The 26,374-nt window shown below is 49.7% G+C and overlaps 12 protein-coding genes across 12 annotated transcripts; 8 read left to right on the forward strand and 4 right to left on the reverse strand.

The window, feature by feature from the left end:
- Window positions 1-181: 181 nt before the first annotated feature.
- M437DRAFT_74579 (Prefoldin) lies at window positions 182-654 on the forward strand (the record flags this gene model as incomplete). The annotated part of the gene is made up of 3 exons (XM_041026261.1): window positions 182-211; window positions 264-430; window positions 489-654. The coding sequence occupies 3 exons, from the start codon at window positions 182-184 to the stop codon at window positions 652-654; spliced, it is 363 nt and encodes a 120-aa protein (XP_040881044.1).
- A 1,290-nt stretch (window positions 655-1,944) lies between these two features.
- M437DRAFT_74580 (uncharacterized protein) lies at window positions 1,945-3,490 on the forward strand (the record flags this gene model as incomplete). The annotated part of the gene is made up of 3 exons (XM_041026262.1): window positions 1,945-2,136; window positions 2,692-3,201; window positions 3,269-3,490. The coding sequence occupies 3 exons, from the start codon at window positions 1,945-1,947 to the stop codon at window positions 3,488-3,490; spliced, it is 924 nt and encodes a 307-aa protein (XP_040881045.1).
- A 398-nt stretch (window positions 3,491-3,888) lies between these two features.
- M437DRAFT_46354 (uncharacterized protein) lies at window positions 3,889-5,008 on the reverse strand (the record flags this gene model as incomplete). Its single annotated transcript, XM_041021250.1, has 2 exons — window positions 3,889-4,446; window positions 4,505-5,008. 2 exons carry the CDS (start codon window positions 5,006-5,008, stop codon window positions 3,889-3,891), a joined length of 1,062 nt encoding a protein of 353 aa, XP_040881046.1.
- A 1,625-nt stretch (window positions 5,009-6,633) lies between these two features.
- Window positions 6,634-7,374, reverse strand: M437DRAFT_46026 (uncharacterized protein; the record flags this gene model as incomplete). The annotated part of the gene is made up of 1 exon (XM_041021192.1): window positions 6,634-7,374. The coding sequence occupies one exon, from the start codon at window positions 7,372-7,374 to the stop codon at window positions 6,634-6,636; it is 741 nt and encodes a 246-aa protein (XP_040881047.1).
- A 513-nt stretch (window positions 7,375-7,887) lies between these two features.
- On the forward strand, window positions 7,888-9,414 carry M437DRAFT_65312 (major facilitator superfamily domain-containing protein; the record flags this gene model as incomplete). Its single annotated transcript, XM_041024570.1, has 5 exons — window positions 7,888-8,091; window positions 8,142-8,633; window positions 8,675-8,756; window positions 8,809-9,270; window positions 9,320-9,414. 5 exons carry the CDS (start codon window positions 7,888-7,890, stop codon window positions 9,412-9,414), a joined length of 1,335 nt encoding a protein of 444 aa, XP_040881048.1.
- Window positions 9,415-10,046: 632 nt separating this feature from the next.
- M437DRAFT_65313 (uncharacterized protein) lies at window positions 10,047-10,690 on the forward strand (the record flags this gene model as incomplete). Its single annotated transcript, XM_041024571.1, has 3 exons — window positions 10,047-10,241; window positions 10,298-10,546; window positions 10,601-10,690. The coding sequence occupies 3 exons, from the start codon at window positions 10,047-10,049 to the stop codon at window positions 10,688-10,690; spliced, it is 534 nt and encodes a 177-aa protein (XP_040881049.1).
- A 1,779-nt stretch (window positions 10,691-12,469) lies between these two features.
- On the reverse strand, window positions 12,470-13,826 carry M437DRAFT_65314 (fructose-BISphosphate ALDOLASE, class II; the record flags this gene model as incomplete). Its single annotated transcript, XM_041024572.1, has 6 exons — window positions 12,470-12,568; window positions 12,621-13,191; window positions 13,245-13,474; window positions 13,530-13,604; window positions 13,657-13,701; window positions 13,767-13,826. 6 exons carry the CDS (start codon window positions 13,824-13,826, stop codon window positions 12,470-12,472), a joined length of 1,080 nt encoding a protein of 359 aa, XP_040881050.1.
- A 1,545-nt stretch (window positions 13,827-15,371) lies between these two features.
- M437DRAFT_46432 (uncharacterized protein) lies at window positions 15,372-15,716 on the forward strand (the record flags this gene model as incomplete). Its single annotated transcript, XM_041021266.1, has 1 exon — window positions 15,372-15,716. A coding segment is annotated over one exon (345 nt), but the record flags the coding sequence as incomplete, so codon positions are not given.
- Window positions 15,717-17,166: 1,450 nt separating this feature from the next.
- Window positions 17,167-18,823, forward strand: M437DRAFT_74587 (cell cycle control protein; the record flags this gene model as incomplete). Its single annotated transcript, XM_041026263.1, has 5 exons — window positions 17,167-17,179; window positions 17,232-17,276; window positions 17,333-17,774; window positions 17,829-18,295; window positions 18,354-18,823. The coding sequence occupies 5 exons, from the start codon at window positions 17,167-17,169 to the stop codon at window positions 18,821-18,823; spliced, it is 1,437 nt and encodes a 478-aa protein (XP_040881052.1).
- An 881-nt stretch (window positions 18,824-19,704) lies between these two features.
- M437DRAFT_45612 (uncharacterized protein) lies at window positions 19,705-20,926 on the forward strand (the record flags this gene model as incomplete). Its single annotated transcript, XM_041021116.1, has 2 exons — window positions 19,705-20,688; window positions 20,756-20,926. The coding sequence occupies 2 exons, from the start codon at window positions 19,705-19,707 to the stop codon at window positions 20,924-20,926; spliced, it is 1,155 nt and encodes a 384-aa protein (XP_040881053.1).
- A 511-nt stretch (window positions 20,927-21,437) lies between these two features.
- On the forward strand, window positions 21,438-22,381 carry M437DRAFT_83725 (PTPLA-domain-containing protein; the record flags this gene model as incomplete). Its single annotated transcript, XM_041027984.1, has 3 exons — window positions 21,438-21,675; window positions 21,889-22,245; window positions 22,305-22,381. 3 exons carry the CDS (start codon window positions 21,438-21,440, stop codon window positions 22,379-22,381), a joined length of 672 nt encoding a protein of 223 aa, XP_040881054.1.
- Window positions 22,382-23,693: 1,312 nt separating this feature from the next.
- On the reverse strand, window positions 23,694-25,605 carry M437DRAFT_27314 (uncharacterized protein; the record flags this gene model as incomplete). The annotated part of the gene is made up of 3 exons (XM_041019116.1): window positions 23,694-24,730; window positions 24,779-24,978; window positions 25,241-25,605. Coding segments are annotated over 3 exons (1,602 nt in total), but the record flags the coding sequence as incomplete, so codon positions are not given.
- Between the last annotated feature and the right edge of the window lie 769 nt (window positions 25,606-26,374).

Consider the following 26,374-nt stretch of genomic DNA (forward strand, 5'->3'; position numbering starts at 1 on the left):
GCACAAACTTGGAATACGCGCGACTTTTGTTCAAACGAGCTCGTTCATGGACCAAAAGGTGCCAAGACGCGTGTCATCGAGCCGCGAGCCGGGCAATCACATGCCGAACTTCTGTCATCCCACTCGAGAGCTCCAGCAAACATTGAACAGAGCAAATACAACAAACAGACACTCGCCCAACATGTCCATGTCTCCGGCTGATATGCAGAAGGTCGGTTCTGTTGACGAAACACTTGCTTGACACGCCCTGACTTGTTGTACAGCTCCTGCAAGAAATCGAGCAAAAGGCTCAATTCTGCCAGCAACAGATGGTCATTGTCAAGACCCAGATGAACACAAAGAACCGCGAAAACCGCATGCTCCAGCTGACTGCTGCCGAACTCGACGGTCTGCCATCCGATGCCAATGTCTATGAAGGTGTCGGAAAGATGTGAGCTCGCACAGCCCACCAACCATGAACATATCATCTCCTGACGCTGTCATCCTAGGTTCGTCGCAAGCCCAAAGACCGACGTCAAGGTCCGCTTGACAAAGGACCAAGACACCATCAAGAAGGACATGGAGGGTCTGGAGAAGAAGATGCACTACCTCGAAACAACGTACAACAACAGCAAGACCCACTTGGACGCCATCTTCAAGAACGGCGGCAGATGAACTCTGTGACAGTAACACTAGTCGCCAAACACACGGCTTGCGTCTTGAGCATACTCAGCATATTCCATTGTGGTCAGAGCCGAGAGCACTCATGGCCATCATTCTGTCGACGCTCTGCTCGAATCTGCCAGCCACGATTCACAAACAGACGTCAGGATTGGGGACCGTTTCAAACGAGGCAATGCCACAGGCTCAAGACCTGTTAAGACAAGCTCGGTGAGCGAGCACCTCTTATATTAAGGCAGTACATGCTCATGGACGAGCTCGCATGCCGCATTGCACAACTAAGTGCGACTGCTTTGTACGCAGTGCCAAGATTAGAAGTTGTGCACTCTTCGGAGAATACACCATTTGACCTTTCTCCTAATATGTCTTATCGCATCCTTCAAATCTATATATGCAATCTACTGCAGTCCATGCTGCATCTCGCCGCCCCATGATCCTTCAGCTCCAACCTAAAAATTGCCATGCTGTTGCAACAAAAGAGTTCGCTTCAAGAGCCTACTTGATCTCAGCATCCTCTGCACGCGAGTGTTCTATTCTCCAGCAATCTCAATATAGCTAACAACCAGCAGCCAAAAAGCAGCAAGAGCGAGGCGCCTGTTTCAAGACAAGTAAACCACGCGCGCGGCTCATGCAGGAGCTCAGATCGCCAATCGCCGTCTGCAGCAGCTGGCAGCTGCAGTAGTCAGTGGGGTGAACCACCCCCCTCCTCCCACTTCTGCCAACAAACTATTTACACCCTGACCGGTTGGTCACAAACGAGACAGGGCAGAAGCCTGCAAGCCGCAGCATGTCTGGCATTCACGTAAGCACTTTGACCAAACCCAAGTCGACCAGTGTCCAGGATCTCGGACTCCAGAAGGCGGTGAGGAGTACCATTTGTGACAAGCCATGATGCCCGTCGGCATGTATCAGTCATGATGGCTATTGGTGAGTCCATAGTGGAGGCTTCTTGTATACAGCGCTATACGCGGGCGGTCACGCGTGATCCTTCGCCTGTAGCCTTTTTGTCCTTTAGCTCGTCAGCAGCCTTGACTCTTTCATCTTCTTCTCCCGAACATACGGTAGGCTGAGACTCTGTGTCATTGCCCTCAAGATTTCTCTTGTGTCTTTGCCTGGTCGTTTCTGCGATTTCTTTTCTGCTTTCCTATTCTTCATTCTTCAGCCAGGATTATTACCTTCATATCACATTCCTCTTATCTTGTTGAGGGGTAATTCACAAACGCATCTTACTCCTCCCTTGCCGTCGGTCCAGAACCTCCACACCAACACCTCAACTTACAAACAATGGAGTACTCTTCATACGAGTATGATCGCTGGGATAGTGATCCTCGACCACATGCGCGCTACTATCGACACTCCCATCGACACAGCGGCCACCTCACACCCGAGCCACAATACTCCAACTTGCACCGTTCACATTCGCAAGGACACAATGTCCCTCATCCCACAAACATCCACATCTACAACAAGATACCCGTCAACCAAGAGACGACCGCCGACCAGCGAGCAGACTCAAGGCCTCCTCCTATGCCTGCGCCCATGCCACCTCCACCACATTTTCAACCAGTGCCCATGATGGCACCACCGCCCATGTTTGTCCACCAACACGTTCCAGTAATGCAGCCCGCACCTCCTCCGATGATCGACCCCCACGCCCTGCATGCTCAACGTCTAGGCGAACAAGTGCTCGCCGAAGAGTTTGCAGAGATGCGTTTACACCGTCAACGCTCTCATTCTCGTGGTCGCTCGCCCGACGATCGTCTCCGCTGGGAACTCGAACAGCAACGCCGCGATGCAGCAGCAGCAGAAGCCAAACGCCAACGTGAAGAAGAAGCCACTGCTTTGAAACTAAAGTTCGAACTTGAAGCCGAGCGTGAAGCCGCAAAACGCAAGAAGCAAGAGGAAGATGCAGCAGCAGAGCGTGCCCGCGTGATCGACGAGCACGAACGCAAACTCGCCGCCGACGCGAAAGCAGCCGCAGACGCCGAAGCAGCATTTAAACTGAAACTCGAATTGCAAGCACGCGAAGAGCAAGAACGCGAACGCAAAGCCTACGACGACTTCCTCCGCAAGCAACGAGAAAAGGAAGAAGCAGAGGAAAAAGCATACCGCGACGCCCTCCGCAAGCAAAAAGAAAAAGAAGAAGCCAAGGAGAGAGAATATCAAGCCTTCCTTCGCGAGCAAAAAGAAAAACAAGAAGCAGAAGAAAAGGCAAAGAAAGAAGAACAAGCACGCATCGACTCTGCCATGCGAGCACGTCTCGAAAAACTAGGCTTCTCCCAGCACGACATAGAAATCGCACTCGACCCAGAAAAAGCAGAAAAGGAAAAGAAGAAAAAGAAGAAACACAGACATTCGGAAGATGTGTTTTTTGACGACGATGTCATTATGGTGGGTGGGCCTCCGACCTTGTCTGAAGCTTCTCCTGCTATAGCCGTCGGGTTTCCTCAACATCATGTTCCCGTGTATCCGCGCATCAACCGCAAGTATCTGGATATAGAGACTTTGGAGCATTATCGTGTGCCTTGGGAGTGGGATCGTGTAAGTCAATATCTTGGCTCTGGCGCTTATCATCACAGATTGCGAATGCTGACTCCACTCAAAATAGGCAAACTCCGATTTCATCATTCTCCTGCGCGAACTTGACAAGTACGAGACAGATGTCCTTTTCGAACACACGCGTCGCCGTCGTCAAGGTTCTTCTGCACATTTGACCATCGACAAGGTCAAGGATTCGGCACCAAAGCTTGCTTTCGTCAGACGCAAGAGTAAGGAGAGATCTAAGAGTAGAGGCAGGGATATCAGAGTCACCGAGATTGTGAGACGTTAGATGTTTGAGCGATGACGCGAAAGAACAGGGAGGGAGAGGACAAGTCTTGTTGCAGATAGAGAGTGTACACGAGAAAGAGATGTTGCATCATGTTTCATGAGGTGCTGATCTGGCCTTGAAGTTGTATCCCTCTTCTAATCGATCTATGAAGTCGTATTGATCCGTTCCTTGTCCCAACGTCTCCATGGGCATGATGACCGCACCGACAGTATCCCAATCTGCTCATCTCAAGACACTCCTCGAGCCGCCTGTTTGGCTCTTCTTGGGAGACTTGGTGCTTTGCTTCTTTGGGTGTTACCTCAGTGCACACCGAAGGAGTCTTCCTGACCCTATCCATGCCGTGTTTGGCACAGAAATGGTCGAGAATAATATCATGAACCTGTGCGAACGAGGCTTGCTCAAGTATCGACCTTGTCCAAGGCTTCGAGGATCTCTTCACCAACGCCGCCTTTCTCGACAACCATCTTAATCATACGAGCCACAAGGCTACGGCTCACACCACCTCTGGGTGGTCTCCACACTCCACTGTCTGTTTCCCTCACTGCCAGAGCTTCTGCCTTTGTCGGGGCAGCGCCTCCAGTGGCAGTGTTGAGAACATCAGGCGTGCCAGCGCCTGTCAACCTCGATGGCGGATCTACCATTCTGACGGCCATAACGGCGAGTTGTTTCTCTGCTGCAGGAGCGACACTGACAGCAACGACTGAATCTGCAACTGCGAGTTCGTCGCCGCTGGGATCGAAAAGGATGTTTGGACCTATTGAGCCGAGGAGGAGTGTGACGGGAGGCTTCTGGCCTGAAGGATAGAGAGGTACAGCAGCGTCCCAGTCGTCATTGAATAGAGGGTCTTCGTCTTGTTCCGAGATGAGGGCTGGCAAATTTGTGTGTTGGAGTGCGAGGTGTGTTGTTAGCGAGAGGAGGGGCAGAGGGTATGATAGCGGCGCGGAGAGTAGTAGAATCTATAGAATGAATTAGCAACAACTTCTTGCGACAGGTAGAGCAGGGACTCTGTCTTACGTCGATGTACAGGCGCCAGTGGAAACGACGGTTGATGTACAAGCGATCCTTCAGCACTTCGGTAGCCAGCAGACTTTCGCGCAGCATGGCGCCCAAAAACACAGGCAGCGCATCGTCGTCTCTGTAACCAGGCATCTCAATCTGCACCTCGACCCAAGTGTCCCTTCCTTTCTTGCCCTCGTCTCCGTGACCCATTCCTCCCATCTCAATCTCAGCACCTCCTGCGGTTCCAAGGCTACTGTCTTTTTCTGTCTCGCCAGCATAGTCCCGACCGTATCCAGCGCTCTTTTCTACTTCTGCTTTGACGCCGACTACTGCTTCTGTGCCATCGGCGAAACAGATGCGTGCGGAACCATTTGCTGAGGGCAGGATTTCGGATTCGGCGATCAGAGGTCGGAATTGAGTGGGACTGCGGCCGTCGGGACGAATGGGCGGCGTTTGCGACAGCGACTTGTGTAGGTAACTCAGCTCAGCTGGCGAGAGGTTTGCGCTTGTTGGCGCCATTGTGTCGATATATGTCTGTGGTTTTTTGCGAAAAGGGTTGAGAAATGGCGGATGAATCTCCTGGGATATTTGTAAATGCGATTGGCGTTGGTGTTGGGCAGTCAGTTGAGTTGTGCCAGGCGGGTTATTTTTTCTTTGCGATGGTCTCTACGTAATTGAGGAAGCTGCGATTCAGGATGGAAGCTTTTGGCGAAGGTCATGGTCAAAAGTCATGGCTTGCTCTTGGGGGCAATGCAACAACCATCTTTTAATCACTCCATTTTCTGAATCCAATGTGTCCATATATGACCTCGTCGACAAATGCATTGAGTTACTTGTAAACACATTCATTCCAAATCTCAGTTGTAGAAGTAGTTTGTGCCAGATGTGTTGGCCTCGCTTGGATGTACCTCTTTCCCCAGATCTCCAGACAGCCTTCCTGACTTCACGTCCTCATTCCACTCGTGCCTCAATGACCTGCAAACATACCTTTTGTTCCGCTATATATGTTGATCTGCGCATAGATGAAAGATAAAAGTTGACATCAAACCGGTAAGTGTGTGTCTCTATTTGCTTGTGTCAAGAAAGAGCATGGATGCAGTCTGGCTATACGATTTAAACATGTCTTTCAAGTCTGTCTATGGAAGAGAAAGCTTTGGACGTGGTCAAACGGTGAAGGGCTGTCATTCGTTCCTTCTCGTAACTCCTCCTCGTGGGAGAAGGACATCGTAACAACCTATGGTTCATGCGAGTCTGAACGACAAAAGGCGTAACAGCATTACTCCTACACTGGCGCATCTGTCATTCTATAGGCTGTCTCCGTCTCCAAGATATGGTCTGTGGCATGTTTACTATGCATGGACACATGTGCAGGGAAGCACCATCTACACATAGTCACCAAACATACTGCATAAGAGCCTTGCTGGGCATGTTCAGACAGCAACTTCCTTTACTGGAGCAACCTTAAGTCTGCTTGTCTCTAACTATATACATGGTCTCGCCGTCGCGCCCGCCATCGACCGAATGTGTGGCTTGGCCGAGTGGTAGTGATCAAAAGGGATTGTCTTGGCCGTGCCGGGTCAAGGCATCTAAACTGAGCAGTGCTGCATGGTTGGTGGCCTTAAGGTCGCACGTTCGATTCTCGATAGCATCATCTATTTGGCGGAATTGGGCTCCTTTCGGTACATCACAAGTGAGCCCTTCCGCCGAATCAGCTCTGACGCGAATCCTCGTGGCCTAGGGGGAAGGTGAAAGTTGGCTCCGCAACTTTCACCGCAGAGGGGGTATGCCTACAGTCACTTGCAACAACGCACTCAGCGAGTGAGTGGCCTAGGAACCCACAATCACCTCGCCCAGCGGAAAGGTTATACGCTGCGGCTGTCTTTCGGGGCAGTTCGTATGTAGTCACCGGAACGTCGCCATTTGTGGAGTCGGGAATCATGAAGTGAAAATCACTTGAGCATCAGTAGCAATACAGAGCGCACACTGATGGAAGCTTTGGTCCGGAATTTTTTCTTCCAAGACACATCAATCATGCAAGCTTGCTTGCCTCCAATATCAAACAACCACACGATCAAGCTATGCCTCACTTGAGACAACGAAAAAACAGTCTGATCGAAACAAACTTAAATTGCGACTGTTCAAACTCATCTCGCACCGCCTTTGGCTGGCTTGTCTGTTTTCACAGGCTTATCTGGTCCTTCTGGTCTCTTCCAAAAGCCACAGACCTCTGCCATACAATCAATGCCTAGGACATCTCCAGCACCATCAAACTGTACTCTTCCTCCGCCAGAGTTCATGTCTTCTACCATCTCGTTGACCAGCTGAACAAACGTTTGGTTGCCGTTCGCCTTGGACGCAGTCGGCCCACCCCCATGACTGTCCCAATAACTGGTCTGCATATCTTCGCAGAAGTAGTAACCACCAGGCTTGACTGTCTTCCACAGGTGCTCGAGACTTTTGATTTGTTGGTTCATCGTGTGACCGCCGTCATCAATGATGATGTCAAAGTCACCACCGCTGTCTGTGATGAACTCTTCGAGGAATGTTTCATCCGCTTGGTCTCCTGTGAAAATGGTCGCTCCACTCGTCTTGCGAGCCCATTTTCTTGCGCAGCGTTCGTCATACTCGATGAAGTAGAGGTCCACGTAGGGAAAGTATTCGAGCCACAAATTGTAGGACGCTCCAGGACCGTAGCCCATGTCACAGCCAAGGCCAATCTCGAGCATCTTGATGCGCTTCATTCGGAACGCAGGCAAATACTTTTCGTACATGTGGTGGTAGCTGTGGGCTGTGACTTTGTCTGTTCCATATTTGGCAGCAACTTCGTAGAAGCTTGGTCGGCTGAAAATCGCGTCATCAGCCAGGGAAAACCAATTTGGATTCATGGTCTTTTCCATACCGCCAGAGCTTCTTTGCATTCGGCACGCCTCCGCGCTGGTGAAGTGCTGCAATTATGAATAGCAGCGATGCGATTGCACCAAGAATAATTGGCAGTCGGTGGGGAGCATGAACGGCCATGGCAAGCATGCAAAAAGCTGTCGCATTGAGGTAGGTGCAGTTGACGTGAGCTAATATCCCACACAGGTTCACGCAGTCAGAACTTGGTTTGTGGAGATATGTATCGAACCACAGCCCTGGCGTCGTTCAAACTTCGCCCCTTGCATCACAACCATGAGGTTGCGGACCTCGTACCTTTTATCTCTCCTATCAGCATCGAGACTTCTTCTAGACTCGCGGTCGCAACTTCAGTCGAATTCCTCAATCTCGGCCCGTAGGACAAAAATCAAGTCCCGCGATTTGAGAAATGCTGACAGAACAAAGACCAAAACATTCAGGAGCAACAACATGTGTAGTGGACGCGCTGCACCTCGAAGTGTTTTGACAATTTCATTATATCAATGGGTTTCTACGAGACCAATCTGGCAGTGCTGGCTGCAGTAAGCACTTACTTGCTCTATCGGCAACATCAATCCGAAAAAGAAAACTCGGCAGCGGAGGCGGAGAGTGGGATGAAAAGTGTACTTGGGCAAGATGCAATCAAGAGATTCAAGAGATCTTTCTTCCCAGCATATGCTCTGGTGTGCGCAGCCGACTGGCTTCAGGTAAAAGCCAATCTTGATTCATAATGGAATTCCAGCTGACTTGTGTGAAGGGGCCTCATATCTACGCTCTCTACAAATATCACAAACATCTGCCAGAAACGACGGTGGCTGCTCTCTATGCAAGCGGCTTTGTTGCAGGCGCTCTCAGTGCCTCGTTCGTTGGTCAGTTGGCTGATAAATATGGTCGGCGAAACGCATGTCTGTTGTACTGCATCATCTACACGATGGGTTGCTTTACTATGCTCTCTGATGACTTACTCGTCTTGTTTGCCGGTAGGGCTTGCGGTGGTATCAGTACAACACTACTGTATAGCGTTTTTGAGACTTGGATGATCGCCGAGTACCATGATCAAGCCTTGGATGCCTACGGATTAAGTCTGGGAAGCATGTTTGGAAAGATGACCACGCTCAGTAGCGTTGTTGCAATCGTCTCTGGTGTGGTCGGTGATTTTCTGGTCAAATCACTGGACTCAAAGACGAGCCCTTTCATGGCTAGCGTGACTTGCTTGGTACTGGCATTCATCTTCATATCGAAGCGTTGGGTAAGTTGTTCTGAGGGGCAAACCCGAGACTATGTTGACAGGTTCAGAATGAAAACTATGGAGACAGTGCAAGCAGCAAAGACAAAAACGGAGAGTCCATCGATCTCAGCAGTATTCTCTTTGGTACCAAGTTATCCAAAACCGTTCATAGATCATAAAGGCTGACCTTGTGCAGATCCAAAGATTATATCAGTTGGCCTTGCTTCCTGCTTCTTTGAAGGGAGCATGTACATGTTCGTCTTCTTCTGGTCAGCGGCGCTTTCCACTGTTCATGCTGCTGTTGGCTTCACCGATCCACTTCCCTTCGGTGTAGTCTTTAGCTCCTATATGTGTTCAATGATGGTGGGCTCCATAGTCTTCACTCTTGTCCCACCATCCGATGACAAAGCACACTATATCCTCAAGATTGTATTGACCAGCGCAAGCATCTGCTTCCTCTCCAGCATCCTGCTCAAGAGCGAGGCATTGGTCTTCTGGGCATTCTGTCTTTTTGAGTTGTGCGTGGGTGCATACTTCCCGAGTATGGCCTCGCTGAAGGGCAAATTGATTCAAGACGGCAGTCGTGGTAGAATATACGGTGTTCTCAGACTACCACTGAATCTTTTCGTCATCACAGCACATAGTCTTGCTGAAGAAGGTATGAATTCCACATCTTATTACTGTATAACCCTGGCTAACACAATCAGGCGACCTACATCGTAATAATGTGTTCTTGACTTGTGGTGGCCTTCTGATAGTCACTTTTATCGTCGTACAACGTTATCTCACGTACGAATCCTGATAGACTGAGACCCAAGTGCATGACAGCAGTAATACAACGAAGATTTATGCCATTTGTGAATCGCTTTGCAAAAGTACTCAGCAGCTCAAATCAGAGAAACATTTTTGAGAGGCATCAGCTCATTCCTGTTTGGCATCTGAGGTGAAGCAGACTAGACAATTGATCAGTCACAAGAAAGGCTATTGAGCATCATGGTCTGTTACAAGGTTCACTGAGGATTTCATACTCAGTATCAGTACCGGATCGTGAAATCATGAGGTCTCAATGGGCTTGAAAGCTTGTTCTTTTGGGAAGGTTTGTCTGTGGAACTTTCAGAACCAGGATTCGCATTCAAAAGGCAGGTGCTAGACACTTGCTCAGTGCCTTAGAGTCAGCAACGACTCCATCGTTCTTTCCGTCATCCTCACTGCCGGGTTTCATCGATCACTCACATCGCTGTCGGAGGGTCGTCACCTCCAGCTATATAATCTGCTTTCTTTCCAACTCTCCTCTTCTCTTTTCCTTCCTCAACAACAACACAAGGATCCACTCACGAGTTTCCCTCTCCATCAATCATACACCCTTGCCTTCCATCTCTCATCAACAACCCAGACACCACACCTCCTCAACGCAACGACGCCCAAACCACACTCATGCCTCAAATTAATCAAAAGGTTGAGCTCGAGTGCGCCGGCTGCGGAAAAGTTCGCGGCATCTATGAGTTTTCTGCCAGTCAGCGCCGCAAAGGCGATGATGCTACTTGCTTGAAGTGCATCCCTGAGATCCAGAATGTCAGACCTGGTCACCTCAAGCACAGCGTTGACAACAGTGACGCAGAGTACCTGGCCGTATGCATATTTGCATCATCACTGCAACCACAAAGTGGCTAATAGCATATCTACAGCACGCCAGTGAGCACGGAACCAGTACCCGTGGCTCCTCAGGCACCGAAACTGGCGGTGTTCGCCTTCCCAACTCCTTCATGAACAAGACTGCCACTGTCGCCGGCACCAACACCGGCACTGGGACCCGCACCACCAGCACACCTTCGACCGCAGCCCCTTCATCTTCTCGCTTCTCTTCTGCAACCAGCACCAGCGAGCGTCCCGCTCACTTCGAACTTCGTAACACCGGTTGGATGCATGTCAGAAAGGTGAGTCGTGTTGAGTCCTTTCTGTTCTGATGTTTAACTGACGTTCGTCGTTAGGACTTTCGTGAGGAAATCGTCCCCAAACTTGCTGACGACGAGGTTGAGACGTTCAAGGACGGCAGTGACGATGAGGATTTCGACATGTAAAAAGGGATCGAAGGCTATGAAACCAAGGAAGGCGATCATCGGGAAAATCAACATGCAATCAGATGAGGGCAGCTGATCAAGGGCAGCAACTAATGCAATAGTTCTCACAAGACATCAATTCAGATTTATCTAGGTCCTTGTCTTTTGCCTGTCAGCTTCATCGTGAATGCATTTTCGGCATGACTTCTCTGAATGCTTAAGTGCATCAATACTTGCTCTTTTTTGTGTATTCTTCTGTGCCATGATTGTTTGATCTTTTGTTTGTGAATCATCTCAACTCTCCCGCTGAACAAGCTCAATCCGGCCCTTTGTTGCAGACTCTATGCACTGGTTTCCTACTTATGAGTGTGAGTCTCACAACACTTTGTCCAGGGCTCTCCGCTCCCAAGTGTGTGGATCGCCTGCGCTGATTATAGCAAGACTCTAAGGAAGCATCGAGAATATCTGCAGTGACTTCAACATTCTCCTAATTCGTGACCATCGAGCTGCTTCATGTTCATTCTCATAGCTTGTGAATGTTTTCCTACACCTTCTCAGATATGTGCTTACCTCTTCTTCATCACAGAGATGCATGTTTGAGGAGCTCGGGAGACACACTATGAATAGCGGGAAGCTTGTTCTCCTGAACCACATTGCCCCTTCCGAAACAAGCCTGTTCTCCCGGCTTTGGCCTCGTGTTCAATTTTCCGTCAGAAGGCTCTGGAATTTCTGGCTAGTGTCACTGCTTCGAGTTCTCGGAGAAGACTATGACTGAATGGACACTCTACAAGTTCTCGGATTGAGTCTACGGGATGTTGGTGTTACTAACACCCTTGTGGTGTGATTGATCGCACGGTGAGTAGTTCGTTACGACAATATCATTTCGTACACTCTGCCTCTGGTGGCTAGTCTGTGTCCTCAAGATTAAATGTGTTGGGCGAGAGATATGAAGTCAACAGATGTTGTTCAAAATTCACACAAGTCCAGCTGCTGAGAGGATGACCCTGTTTCACACATCAACCACACGACCAAATAACAAAGGATGTTCAATGACTACTATCGTGCGTCCATTTGAGCATTCGCCAATACCCTCGTCGCACTATAGATTTGGACGCAGCTTTTAATAGTAAGCAATTAGACAACACCAGTCAGAAGTGAGCAGGAGATCTGAAGTTTTATCTCATGGCAAAGAAGTGAGATTTGTAGGGACAGGTCACTGCTGGCTTACTATAGTCACCAAGAACTGCCAGACTGTTGGTGTCCTTTTACTTTCTACAAGGGCATACCAAGAAATGTAGAAACATGATAAACGCTGATAGCAGCATGATGGCAGGTCATGATCATATACCAACATGATGACTCCTGGTCATGATGGAAGAGCATGATCCAATGTTTGATATCTCGGGCCGTGACTCCGCAGCCGAAGACCCTGACAAATGACTTCATGCCGATCCGGTCAACAAGAAATGAATTTTCATTGACTCCAGATCATCGATTGCTGCCATGTATGCTATCTGTTGAGCATCTTGCGTCAACAACTGTTCATCGACTGACACTCAAGTAGATGGAATGTAACATGTGGCGACAAAGAACAAGATGAGAACAAATATGTACAACAAATTTTTGTCTTTCTACAGGCTACTTGTAGACAAAGAGACCTGGAAGTAACATTCATAAACCCATAAGTATTAAGATGACATCCTGTTTTACGTGGTGATGAGGCGATTGACCTCCATCACGTTCCAATAGGCAGGGTGTGTCTTTCTTCGTAAATCATCATCAAAATGTTGATAGAATGATTTAAAGCTGGTTGGCAGTGTTGAAGTCCTTGAGGGCGACAGCGACACGCTTGGACATGGTCTTCTCACCCTCGCGAACCCAGACACGGGGGTCGTAGTACTGAATTTTCGTCAGCGAGAGCTTGAGAAGATTGAGAATTGCAAAAACTTACCTTCTTGTTGGGCTTGTCAGCACCGTCGGGGTTGCCGACCTGGCTGTTGACGTATTCCTTCTTGCCAATCATGTAGTCACGGATACCCTCAGTGTAGGCGTACTGGAGGTCAGTGTCGAGGTTGACCTTGCAGACACCGTAGGAGATGGCCTCCTGGAACTCGGCGACGGAAGAGCCAGAGCCACCATGGAAGACGAGGAAGACAGGCTTGTCATCCTTGGAGCCAATCTTCTCCTGGACGTACTTCTGGTGCTTGGAAAGGAGACCGGGCTGGAGCTTGACGTTGCCGGGCTTGTAGACACCGTGGACGTTACCGAAGCCAGCGGCAATGGAGAAGAAGGGCGAGACCTCGGAGAGGGTCTTGAAGATCTCGTAGATGTCCTCGGGCTGAGTGTAGAGGGAGTTGTTGTCAACGTCCTCGTTGTTGACACCATCCTCCTCACCACCAGTGATACCGATCTCCATCTCGAGCCACTGCTTCATGGGGGCAGCGCGCTGGAGGTACTTCTTGGTGGTCTGGATGTTGAAGTCAACCTCCTCCTCGGAAAGATCAATCATGTGGGAAGAGAAGCTGGAGATTTGTTAGAGAATGATACAAGATGAATATGACAGGGCGAAGCTTACAGAGGAGTGCCGGTAGCCTTGAAGAAGGCCTCATCGGCCTCCATCATACCGTCGAGCCATGGGAGGAGCTTCTTGGCGCAGTGGTCGGTGTGAAGGATGACGGGGATACCGTAGGCAGGGGCAACAGCGCGGATGTAGTGAGCGGCAGCAATGGAACCAGCGATGGAAGCCTCCTGGTTCTTGTTGTCGACACCCTTACCGGCGAAGTAGGCAGCACCACCCTGGGAAACCTATTGATTCTGTGAGTTGATGAATTCTTGATGTTTCAATTGCAATGGTTCTTACCTGAAGGATGATGGGAGCCTTGTTGTCGCGGGCAGCCTCAAGCGAGGCAACGACGGTGGAGGAAGAAGTGACGTTCTAAGCGCTGTCAGCGAAAATTCAGTTCATCTCAGGATCGTTTTTCACATACAATGGCAGGGATGGCGAACTTCTTCTCCTGGGCGTACTTGAAGAGCTGCAATCCGAGAGGTTAGCGAAGATTCTTTCGAGCTTGTTGTTATGGTTTGCGGAGCAGCTTACGGTCTTGACGTCCTCGCCGTAGATGACGCCGGACTTCTTGAGAACTTCTTGGGCAGACATTTTGAATAGATGTGTATGGAGTTGTTTCTTGTGGGAATGAAGAAAGATGAAGATGAGGAAGATCGAGCGAGGAGTGTTGAGCTGAAGATTAAGAGGAGACACAATTAGCGGGGCACTGCATCATACTGTCCCGCACGGACCCGAGGGGTATGAATTGGTTGCATCACACGTTTGGCAACTCTCAAGTAACACCGAGGTCCGCCGACGGGCAAAATCGGAATTGATCTGCTCTTGACTGCCTGCGCTGCGCAGTTGCTGCTACAGAAAACGCACGAATGAGCACTCGCCACTTACCATACGTCCGGAGAAACAGACCTATGAATTTGGAGGGGTTGCACTTCGCTGGAGCTTCCAGAGCTCTTTCCAGCTTCGACAACGCCGAAAGCGGTCAGCTTCCATCCTCTTCCTTAGCAACCAGCCAAAGCTTGGACGTAACAAGTCTGGCTTGAAAACACCGGTTTCCGATCCCAACAGTTCCCTTGTCATTGGAGCTTCAATGCCATGTAACTCACGAGCCCTGTCTGAGTCTCACCGAAGCCGCTGACAATTCTATACGAAGGTCATGACAACAGGTGACGCCTGAGCCATGAGCCATGTTGGTCACATCTTTCTGCTCCAGCAGTTAACGATCGAAAGTACGGTGATCAAACGCATAGAATATTTCTATGGTATATTTTGCTTGACGCTGTCAACGCGAACCCCTCGTAAGCGACTACAGCATATTGTCTACTCAGTCACCAACTACGACCATTACCTCTAACACAACCACCACGTCTTTCCTACTTTGACTGGGTCGTGCCTGCTGTATCTTCTTGAAAAGGGCAGCGTTTTGTTTACCTTTGATGCATACTCCATCAGACGGGGACCTGGATACAATGAATGTTGGGCCAGTTATGATTGCATCTCTCTATCGGTAATCAGGTCAGTCTGCACCTATCGAAATTCACCAAGTTGTTTGGATGTCGAGAGTGTCCGAAGAAGCTTGATCTTCCACACTCTATTATGTCGACCGGATTCTCACTTGCTACACAGCCCTTTTCGACGATTTCTGACTCCCCTCTTTATCACCCTTCCATCTTCGTACTTCCTCCCCATGTACAAATATGCAACGCGTATAGCTATAGAAATGCATAATAGTAGTAGGAAACGAGATGGTATCCACTGTCAAATCTCCGTGGATATACCTCTGCTTCCTAAAACAACTGTGCCTTCTCATAGTCTACATATCACTCTGAGCTATAGTCGGAGTACGGTGCAGAAGTCACGGACCTGAGTATACGTGGAGGTTGGAGTCAGTGAAGCCCATATCTCGTTCACTCTATCTTTTCGTACGCCTCACTACAGCCTGCTTTCTTTCAGCACTCAAATCATTTTCTTTCTTTACTTCACTCTCCTCTCATCCTCAATCCTATCCACATTTAAAAGCCCTACCATCATCAACCTCGTCCTCCTCCTTCTCCACCACCACCAACACCAACACCACACAGCTGTCTATCAATACTGCTTTGACAAGATCTACCTCACACATTACCTCACATTGCAAAAATGGTCGACACACGTATTCCTCACCTGCCCAATGAGATTTTGTACGAGATCGCTGGCTACGTCGACGATGAGGACATTTTAAACCTCCGTCTCTCGGCCAAGGTCTTTGAATACATCACAAATGACCGCTTTGCGACTACATTCTTCGGAGACCGCGCTTACGAACTGTCACCTGAGGGATTGGAAGCTCTAGTCAAGATCACGGAGCATTCGGTCTTCGCCCCTCACATCAGAACTGTTGTCATCGGTCATGGCGGCAAGCACTCTTCTGCAAAATATCACGATTTGCTTGACCAAGCTTTCAGAAATCTTGCTGCTCACGGTAATGCCATTTCCATTGGACTCCGCCGTGTACACACGGCTCACAACTACCGACCAATCCATACTCAAGGCTGTCAGCCAATGGTCAACTTTTTCAGACACAAGATGCTGGCCGCTGCCTTACACGCTCAATTGCCTCTCAAAGACGTTGTCGCCGATGTTCAGTCTGATTCTCGGAATCGCTTACTCGCATCACACTCAGATCACTGGGCAGGTCTCTTGGCAGACAACTTCCATGCTTTAGCTCACCACAATCAGCTTCGCAGCTTCAGGGTCAAGTTCAGTACCAAAGCACCTGACTTCACAAAACCAAGCTACACCCTTCTTGACCTGCACGACAGGATACTCAAAGTCTCGCAGACTGGCGATCGACAATGGGACACTTTCATGCCGTACGGATCCCTTCAAACATTCCGCGAAATTCACTTGGAGGCTTGTGACATGGACTACGACTGGTTCAGGGCCATGCTCAGAACTTCCTGCCAGCAACTCGAGTCCCTCTCGCTGTACAATGTCCGCGTCAAGGCTCCTTGGGTGGCAGCACCAACTGCGTCCTGGAGGTCTCTCTTCAGGAGACAAATCAGATCCCTGAGCGCCTTGAAGTCATGCAAATTCGGCAAACTCCAGGACCAAGATGGTCAAGTTTGGCTTGAAGGCGGCGATAAGACTCTTGAAGCTAGTACGAGAGCTCAAGTCATTACGGTTCTGTCCAAGCTCAGCGCTGGTATCCGTACTTTCGAACTCGACGGTTGATGGGAGGTCATAACATGTAATATCTTAGCATTCAGAAATCAAAATAACAATGTACTCCAACGTGTTCTTCTCATCTACATCATAGTGTAAGCATAAACGAGGTCTTCGTTCTGTCTTTATCCTTGTTTAGCCTCTATTCGGTAAGAGCAGTACGGACTGAAAATGTAAAGACACGTCATGTGTCTTTGAAATCAACATGTTGATACACCGAGACCGGTGTTCCCTGATGATCTCTGTGGACACGTCTGAAGTCCTGAAACTACTGTGCATTTTGATAGCTACCTTTCCGTGTACACGCCGCAGCGAAAGCTAAACAGCCCGTGAAGGCAGGCTCAGCGAAGACAGGGGCAAACAAAAGGTAGGTACGTCCCCAGCGTCTTGCACTTTCCGAAACGTCACTGTCAAAATGCACAACGTGGATAGTGGTAGCGAAACGTCCAGAGAGACCATCCTGGCATCGGACCTCTCAATGGGTACACTCAGTGCTCGGATAAATTTGTGCATTGTGATAGCTTTGAATCAAGTTCATCGATCTCGAGAAACATGAGAACACAAGAGTTGATTGCTGCTAGGAGAAGAAGATGGTTATGATAGCGGTGACGGTGGTTGCGGAGCTTGGCAAGCAAACTGGGCAAACTCGAATCGCGTTCGAAGAACGAATGCATGGGCTCCAGCATTTAGACATCGCAATTGGCATCTCATCTCGCCAAATCAATCAACTATGTTGTGCGCAAGTAAGTTACGGCTAGAAATCGAGATGCACACATTTGCTCACAACTACAACAGTTTCAGGAGAGGCTCCTCAGCAGCCTGTTGCGTCGCGCAAAAGCGGTATCATCTCACCACAAGTTGCGACAAGGTTGCGCCGACTCTAACGTGATGACCAGGCAACGTCTTCGAAAAGAGACTGATCGAATCATACATTTCCGAGAATGGCACGGATCCCGTCACTGGAGAAGACCTGACTATCGAGGATCTGGTCGAGCTCAAACAAGCTCGCGTCGTTCGCCCTAGACCCCCGACCTTGACTTCAATCCCCGCTCTTCTTTCTACGTTCCAAAACGAATGGGACGCCCTTATCCTCGAGACCTATCAGCTCAAGCAGCAGCTGGCCGAGACGCGCCAGGAGCTCAGTACCGCCCTCTACTACAGTGATTCGGCCGAGAAGGTTATTGCACGCCTGCAGAAAGAAAGAGACGAAGCCAGAGATGCTCTCGCCAAGATTTCTGTTACCTCGACCTCAAATGGCGCAAATGGAGATGCTATGCAGGTGGATGGACAAGGCTTGCCTGACGCCATTGTCGCAAAGATTGAGCAGACACAAACAGAGTATGTTGTTCGAACGGGATCTAATTGTTCGATTGGCTGACACGTTGTTACTAGATTGTCATCAACACGACGAAAGCGCCCGACGCCTGAAGGCTGGGCAACCCCTGACTCCCTCCAAGCTATGCAATCTACCCAAAACTCAGAACCTTTGTATCCCGGAGGTCGTTCGATCGCTGTTAACGAGACCGGCGATCTAGCACTTGTTGGAGGTAGCGACGGCGTGGTTGGCGTCTACTCGGTATCACAAGGACAGGTTGTCCAGACATTGAAGTGTGGTGGTGGTTCGGTTACAGATGCTGTTTGGTGCGGCAACAAGCCTGTGGTCGCTCTCTCGACTGGCGCAATCAAAGTCTTCGATAACGGTGCCGAGGCTGCCAGCTTCGACCGTCACGCAGGTGCAGTCAGCGCAATTGCCTTGCACCCTTGCGGAGACATTCTGGCCTCGGTGGGCGTGGACAAGAGCTACGTCCTGTACGACCTGCAGTCGCTTCAGCCTATCACCCAGGTTTCTACTGATTCCGGTATGTCCTACTTGCACGGAGAAACGAAAGAGGAAAGCCAGACACTAATTACTTGCAGAACTCACAACTGCCGCATTCCACCCGGACGGACACCTTTTTGCAGCCGGCAGCAGCAAGGGAACGATCAAGCTTTTCGATGTCAAGACATCCGAGAACGTGGCCAACTTCGACTCGACTTTCGGACAATCACCTCTTCAAACAGTTTCATTCTCAGAGAACGGCACATGGCTTGCATCGGCAGTACAAGGACAGACCAGTGTCAGCGTCTGGGACTTGCGCAAGATGGCAGAAATCAAGACGATCGACCTGGGCACAGCCGTTACTGGAGTCAGCTGGGATTACACTGGACAGTACCTGGCAGCATGCGGACAGGGCTTTGTTGCAGTTGAGCACTACGCCAAGAGCTCGAAGAGCTGGTCAGAGCCATTCAGAAAGGCACTGAACGCAGTCGACGTGAAGTGGGGACCTAAGGCACAGAGCCTGATTGCATTGGCGACGGACGGTAGCGTCAGCATCCTGTCTTCTTGAAGGATGGAAGGCGAGGTTGATGTTGATATGTTTTAAAAGCAACTGAGATCCAAACAAGGAAAAAAGCTTCTCGAACACAAGAAAAAGGTGTTATGGAATGGAGCCTCCCCATATGCAACGTGTGGCTATAGAAATGCACAATGTTATCAGGACACTGGATAGTGTCCTTTGAGAGGCGACATGTTGTCAGCTCTCTTTGGCCATGTTTCTGATTTTAGAGACAACCATGTCTTTTCATAGTGTAGAGATGCTCTTTGTTATAGTGGGCGTACAATGGGAGTTCAAGGCCCTAGCACATAGGGGTGAGGGAAGCGAAAAGACCCGGGGAAGGAACGTCCAAGCGGAGGTCCTGCTGTATGATAACCTTTGCATACAACACCTTGTTTGATGCAGGGCATAGAGCTCTTGAGATCTTGGTAGCTCTTCAAGAGCATAGTATTGGTGAGCATGAATACACATGAGCACGGACTTGTTCTTGTGACTTCACGTGCTAGGTATAAGTGATGGATGTGTTGTCAAGGGTGGCATGCAAGTCGTCCAGGGAAGGCGGCAAAAGTCACTAAACACGACCGTCGTCACTTTCCCCACAGCTGACCATCAACGTCAATGCTGCACGGCATTTCTTTCACTCTGCTTTCCTGGTCCAACGACGAGGCCTACTGACCGCTGAACTGCCTGCGAGTTTGGTGGTGTTCGAAACTTCAATCACCCGTCTTTGTCTTCTCAGCTGCTAGCCGCGCAGTATGGACGGCGGCCGAAGAAGACCCCCATACGACTTCTCATACGATCGCTCAGATAGCAACAAGGTCCACTGCTCTTGTCTTGGAAATCACTACCATGTGTACTGACTGTGTGCCCAGCGCTCCTATTCTCGTACCCAAATGGACTCTCACACCCGCTCATCGCCCTCGCCGCTTTTTGTCCGCCAGAACAGCCAATCCCCTCATCGTCGTGCCGCTCCTCCCAATCCTCGCCTCACTCTACCTTTACCTGTACCTCTACCTTCGCTACCACCTCACCTGCCTCGAGACGGCTACGATTATCGCCGCCCAGTTTCATCTGCTCGTTCAAACACGCCGGCCAACAATGTTATCGACCTGACATCCGACGATGATTCTACTGCTCCTGGAAACGCGCCTACGCCGCAACCGCAACCCACTACTGCACCCATACCTTTGCCCCGTTTTGGAAGAGAGATCATAGACTTGTCTGCAGATACCAGCCCCCAACAACCCACACATCCACGACATGCAAGGACATCATCGAGCCCTGAGGTGCAATTCGTTTCCAGCAGACCTCGATCACGCAATGATCAACCTCTTGCTCAACCTCCTCCTTTCCTGGATCCAAATCCTGAACATCGCCGTCATAACCCCGAATTGGTCCTGGACGATCCGGAAGACGATGTCATCATTGCAGGCGAGCGTACTGGTGTTAATCTACTGGCTCCTTTGGGCGCACACAGGAGGTACGGTGGGTTGGTCCAAAGGATATTTGAGGGAGGAACTCGTCTTCAAGGTCCCATGCGAGCCGCAATGACTACTTTCATGCGAGGGGGCCCGATGCCACACTTGTTCGGAGCGGTGAATGAAGATGGCGACAATCCTCGTCCGGCAAACTTCTTGGGGGCTGGCTTACCGGGCTTCATGAACTTTGAGACTGTTGCCTTTGATTATTTGAGGAATGCGGAGGACCCTGTTCAACTACCCGTACCCAAGTTTGATCCGCCACCTCCTGCACCTGAAGGATTTACCAGGGACCCAACCGAGGAAGACACAATCGTTTGTCCGAACTGCGAAGAGGAATTGGCTGTTGGAGAGAGCGAAGAAAAGCGTCAAGTCTGGGTTGTCAAAGCATGCGGCCATGTAAGTGATGTCCAGGGGAGCTACAACAGCCAAGAAGTTTTGGGCAAGTTACTGACACAAAATCTAGGTGTATTGCGGCACATGCATGAACAACCGCAAAAGAAGAAGCAACAAGGGGACCAAAGGAAAAGGTCGGGCAGACGAGCCAGTGCTACCGCCACCTTTCTCGACGTGTCAAGCGGATAATTGCGGTCTTCGGGTTTCTCACAAGAACGATGTGATGCAAATCTTCCTCTGAGCGAGGACATTTTCCACTTCTACCTTCTCAGTCTTCTTATCTGTTCATAAATGGTCCTTCGATACGTGGAGCATTGCGAGGATTACGGGAATGGGAGCTTTTATTTTTTGGGTGTAGATTATGGAGCAAGGCTATGTGTTCTTCGGGCGGGAGGGCATACTGATGTCTCCAAGCATGCATAGCGATGGCGTTGTCTTTATTTCAAAGGATCAAAGGGAGAGAAGGTCTTCCACTAGCTTTCGGCACTCACTTTATTATGAAAAATAATCGAGAAACGAAGCACTCGTTCAAGTCGTATCTGTCTGAGATATATCAATTCAATTTGATCTCTAAAAGAGAAACAAAGGCATTGTGCTAGTATGGAGCATTGGAGTATGGCGGAGCATTCCGCAGTCAACAGAGATCGGCGCGACCCCCGAGCTCCTGCCTCGTCAGGGTCCAATCTACAATTATCCAACTCTGGCCATCTGAGTCCTTCAATCGTCATTTCCTCAAGTTGCTCTCAACAACAATGGCCGACCGACCTCAACAACCCGCGCGTCCAGCTCGCGAACGTAAATCCTCGCCTGTCAAGACTGGTTACCTCGTCCTCTACAATGCTGTCTCGACCATCCTCTGGGCCACCATCCTAGGTCGCGTTTTGCTGGTTTCGTCTATACATGGCACGAAATATGTCTTTCCTGCTGTCGGAGAGTTTGCAAAGTGGACTCAGACTTTGGCGTTGCTCGAGGTTGTGCATGCTGCTGTTGGTGAGTTTGGACATTCCTCGAGGTTGTGGTTTGTCAAGAGGTGGCATTGAATGTATTGGGTGGATGAAGAAGACGAGGACTGATAGCTTTGAAAAGACGGTCAAATTACAAGGGAGCGAAGCATTGAAGAAGAGCAATGAATCTGGAACTCGCAAACCACACTGCCAGCCTTAACCATCAACACCAACACGGCTAACACTCCTTTCCACCTAGGCATCGTCCGCGCACCCCTCTTCACAACCCTCATGCAAGTTGCCAGCCGCATCCTCCTGATCTGGGGCATCGTCTACCCATTCCCCAACACAGTCGCCTTCTCTCCCATCTACAGCTCCATGCTCATTGCCTGGTCCGTCACCGAAGTAATCCGCTACTCATACTTTGCCATCAACCTCTCTGCTGGCAGTGTCCCTGCCATCTGGATGTGGCTGCGTTACAACACCTTCTTCGTCCTGTATCCTCTGGGTATCAGCAGTGAGTGTTGGCTGGTCTGGTTGGCCGCTACTGGGCCTGCAAAGCAATATACTGGTGTTAGAGAGGCTCTTTTTGCTATTCTCTTGATCTACATTCCTGGTAAGGTGTTTGTCACTTTAGAGAGAAACAGAAGGCTAATCCGAAATCCTTGACGTCAGGCTCATACATTCTGTTTACACACATGATGGCCCAGCGCCGCAAGATCATGCGTGGAAGCCATGCAAAGACTAACTAATCATATCATGTCACATACGACTACACTTGTCGTGATCCCCCGGACAAGACGTCTTGAGTGATCAGATAGAAAAGATTGCGCTTGTCACAAGAGACATGACATGCCAACCTCACATAGGAGGAAACCAGAATCTGCTCGCTTCGGGTAGCCCTATCAGATGGCTTCCTCGTAGCGGTTTACACTGCCACTAGCTTGAGTTTAGAGCTGCAAGATACCCACAAACTGGCAAGCAAAATGCTTGTGCTCATGAGACTCTCAAAGAAAAATCAAGCTCGACTGAAGGAGATAGCGATGTGATAATTGTGATTATACCATCTCAAGTGTGTTTATACGACCTTGCTTCACACGATACCTCCTCCTTTGTGTGTCAACAGACCTTGATCTTTTGGCTTTAGAAATGCAATGTGTATGTCAAGAAAGTTACATTCGCAAAGATGCTGTGGTTTTCATAAGTTTTCTTGATAGTAGTAGCAATGAGCCAAGCTCTTCATCATCTTGATGTTGATTTTTGTTACATATATACAGATAGTTCGTACATGATCCAAGATTGCCTCTTGAGAATGATCTAGACCATGCTCTTCGCATCAGAGTGCTTCTTCTCGTCATCGTCGGTAGAAACGAAGTCTTCGTTCTCTCCTTCCTCAGCAACAGCAGCTTCACTGGGACCATCTTCATGAACAGCAAAGTCCACAGTAGCAATTCCGCGAGCAGCCAACGCGTCTTCAATAGCAGAAATACGACTCAGGAGCCTGTCATCCACAACGGCTGGTGTAACCGAGATCTCGGGCACATACTCCGGCTCCGCAGTCTCTCTAATCTCAACAATAGGCGCAAAATACGATTGCCTGAGTTGAGATTTGCGCTTGGAGTGACGCTTTGATTCGACGTTAGGAGTGGCCATCGGTTTCTCATCGTTTGGAGTGTGTTCTTCTTCTAATTCTTCGAGGACGGATGTGATACCTTCCATTGGGCTCTCTTTGATTGGGGGCACCTCGTCTATTATGGTAGCAGAGCTGACACTGATGCGGCGGCCACCAACGGTGATGGAAGGTCTGCGAGCTGACAAAGGAGTGAGTGCGTCTCCAGATTTGATGATGCTGATTGAAGCTTTGCGTTCAGGCTTCTCGATGAGCTCTTCGGCTTCTTCTTCGTCTTCCTCTGTGATGTCAGGATTGCTGAATCGTTGTCCCATGGCAGTAACGGTCATTCTGCGGCCTCCCATCGCACTGCTGGGGACTTCGACCTGCGAGCCCACAGCTGTCACACTCATGCGGCGACCACCAGCGGGTAACACTGGATCGTCATCGACATCTTCTTCCTCAAGCTGCAGCACAACGTTTACAGCTTTGTCGTCTTCGATAATCTTAGGGTGTCGTGTGGCGAAGTAAGTGGCGTACTTGTAGATGGCGTAGTAGCAACTCGCAACATTCACAAACGTCAAGACGAGCTTGTAGGGCATGTAATAAAGCCAGACGCACTTCTGTGGCACCTTCTCATTTTTGCGTCGAAGGTGGAGCTCATTAAAGATGACAGCGTTTGCCATGTAAAGGACGAAGGTAAGGGCCATAAGTTCGAAGAAGAATGAAGGACGCACAGCAAGGGATACCGGGACGACGATGGGTGTAGCGAGATAGAGAAGCGTTTCGTAGATCTCCTGGAAGACGAAAAGCTTAGCGCCGAGCTCCCACCAACCTAGCTTCCATGAGAAGAGGATGTAATGTAGGTTGTAGTACATTCCATTGACGAAAAAGAAGTTCCAGCGGTAGAATCGTTGCTTGAAGACTGTCATCTCGCCAAAGCCACCTCTTTCACCGCCAGAGCTGAAGAAGACGGCATCAGGAGTTTCCGTCTCGATGAAGACAGATGTCGCCATCTGTGTACGACATCCGAGCTGACGAGCAACGTGTCCGAAGAACCAGTCTTCAGACACGCTAAATCCAGGATGCTTGCTAAAAGTCTTGATAAGGAACTCACGGTCCCAGAGCGAGATGGCGCCATGGGGGAAGGTCGCGCTGCCGATCTTGCCAGCAAGTGCACGTTGGATACCAGAAATCTTGTATTCCAGATCTTGTGCTTGTTGGCAGAGCGTTCCTTTGGATGACTTGGGGCCGACAGACTTGATGGTATAGCCCATACACATGACTTTGCCTTTGAGTCGATCGGAGACAATGGGGAAGTTGGGTGGTAGAGCGCAGTCGTCATCGATAAGCAAAACGTTCTTGAAGTCCTTTGCAGCATAGCAGCCAACGAACTGTGCAACAATCTTCGAACCGACAGGACTCCAGATGTGATTGACACCAAAAGGCCTGCAAATTCCTTCGGTGTTGTCTAGAGGAGTAGGACTGTTGCCTACGGTACTGTCAGCGCGTGGAACTCTTGCTTGATTTGATGACATACCATTAGCAACGACGAAGATATGCGATGGTGGAAATATCTTCGTGGCAGCTTCTAATGTTGGGCCAATGAGGTTGGCGGCCTTGTAGCAGGGAATCATTAGGGCAGTGTCGGATACGTTGGGAGTCTTGGTCGCGTCGATGGGTTCTTCAGGCATCGGTGGGTCTGGTTCGAACAGAACAAGGAGCGGAGAATATGCATAGCTTGGAGTAAAAAGTCAGCTCTGAAATGAAAAGTGCTCATCGTGTGCGATTTCAAGGACGTAGCTGCGATATTGCACAACATCTTCCTGGTTGAGAGCCATGTCCACTGAGAGTCGTGACTTCTTCAAATCTCCCAGGACTGGCTCTGATCTGGAAACAATTATGCATTGTCATAGCTCGGCGGCGGCTTCTTGCTCCCGTGGAAGGAAGGTGGGAGTGGCAGAAACCAACACTGGAAAAGAAGGAGCAAAGGACGACTTACGCAACTGAGACCCCGATTATGATAGACCAAGAACCAGTAACGTTGAGCTTATACTTGAACGCCAAATAAAGCTCCCAATATGTCCCCTTCCAAAGCGGAACACCTATAATTAGAAAATAAAGAAGGACCAGAAGCATTGCATAAAACGTGTATTCGAAGGTGATTTGCACCCAGCGCTTTCTTCGAATTTCAAGTTGTCGTTTCTTAGCGTTTTCATAGACGTCCCACATGCTACTCCGGCGGACCTTCTTGCGGACATTTATGAGAGTGTCTTGGAAGACGGAGTTTGCTCGCTGGAAGACGGTGCCTCTTCTCTCTCCATTGTATGGGCCATTCACATCCCCTGTAGCGATTCGCCGCCACATGCTGGGTCTTCGAGCTGCTGTGTTAGAATTGTTGGTGTTATTAGTTGCCACTAGACCTAGAGCTGCTCCTGCAGCCGCTAACGGATCAGCAGGGTCTAAACCGGCTCCAGGCGAGATATCTGCGTCGCGATATCTGAAAGCGAACTGTCCCCACGGAGTCAAACCTTGGGGAGGCTCGTTTGGAGTCACTGGCTTCTCGCTTTCGTCGTCGTTCGGATTTTTAGCTTCTGTAACAGCGGCAAGAGATTTTCCTCTAGACATCCTGGCACTAGTCTGGCGTTCCCTCATCGCAGCGAATGGGTCTGCTTGAGCTAACGCTTCCAATGAGGTGCTCATGTGATCAGGAGCTTGCGGTGTCATTTTGATGATGTTCTTGACCTCTTCCTGCTGTTGTTGTGCCATGGATTGAATATTGAAAGATGAGCGAGAGTCTTCACGTCGATACGTTGACTTGCGTCTACCAACAACATTGTCTTCGTTCCAGCTCGTTTCGACATGAGTCATTAGATGGGCAGGGATGACGACGTTAGTCACAGAGACAGAAGAGCGACGAGGTCCAGCTAGAGACGGACGTCTGTTATCTATTGCCGAAGGTGGACCTGTAGTCGAGATTCGTCTGCTAGCTCCCATTGTATAAGACTGACGGCTAGAAAGTGGTGTCGGATTGCCGGAAGTGCCCAAGTCAGGTTCTGTTTCCGAAAGAGAAGTCAGGCCGGTCAATGCTGCAGAGCTAAGACGAGGCCTTTTCTGTTCGTGAACAGAGGCGAAT

This window comes from Aureobasidium melanogenum (genome assembly GCF_000721775.1).
Source record: "Aureobasidium melanogenum CBS 110374 unplaced genomic scaffold scaffold_7, whole genome shotgun sequence".
Classification (NCBI taxonomy): domain Eukaryota; kingdom Fungi; phylum Ascomycota; class Dothideomycetes; order Dothideales; family Saccotheciaceae; genus Aureobasidium; species Aureobasidium melanogenum.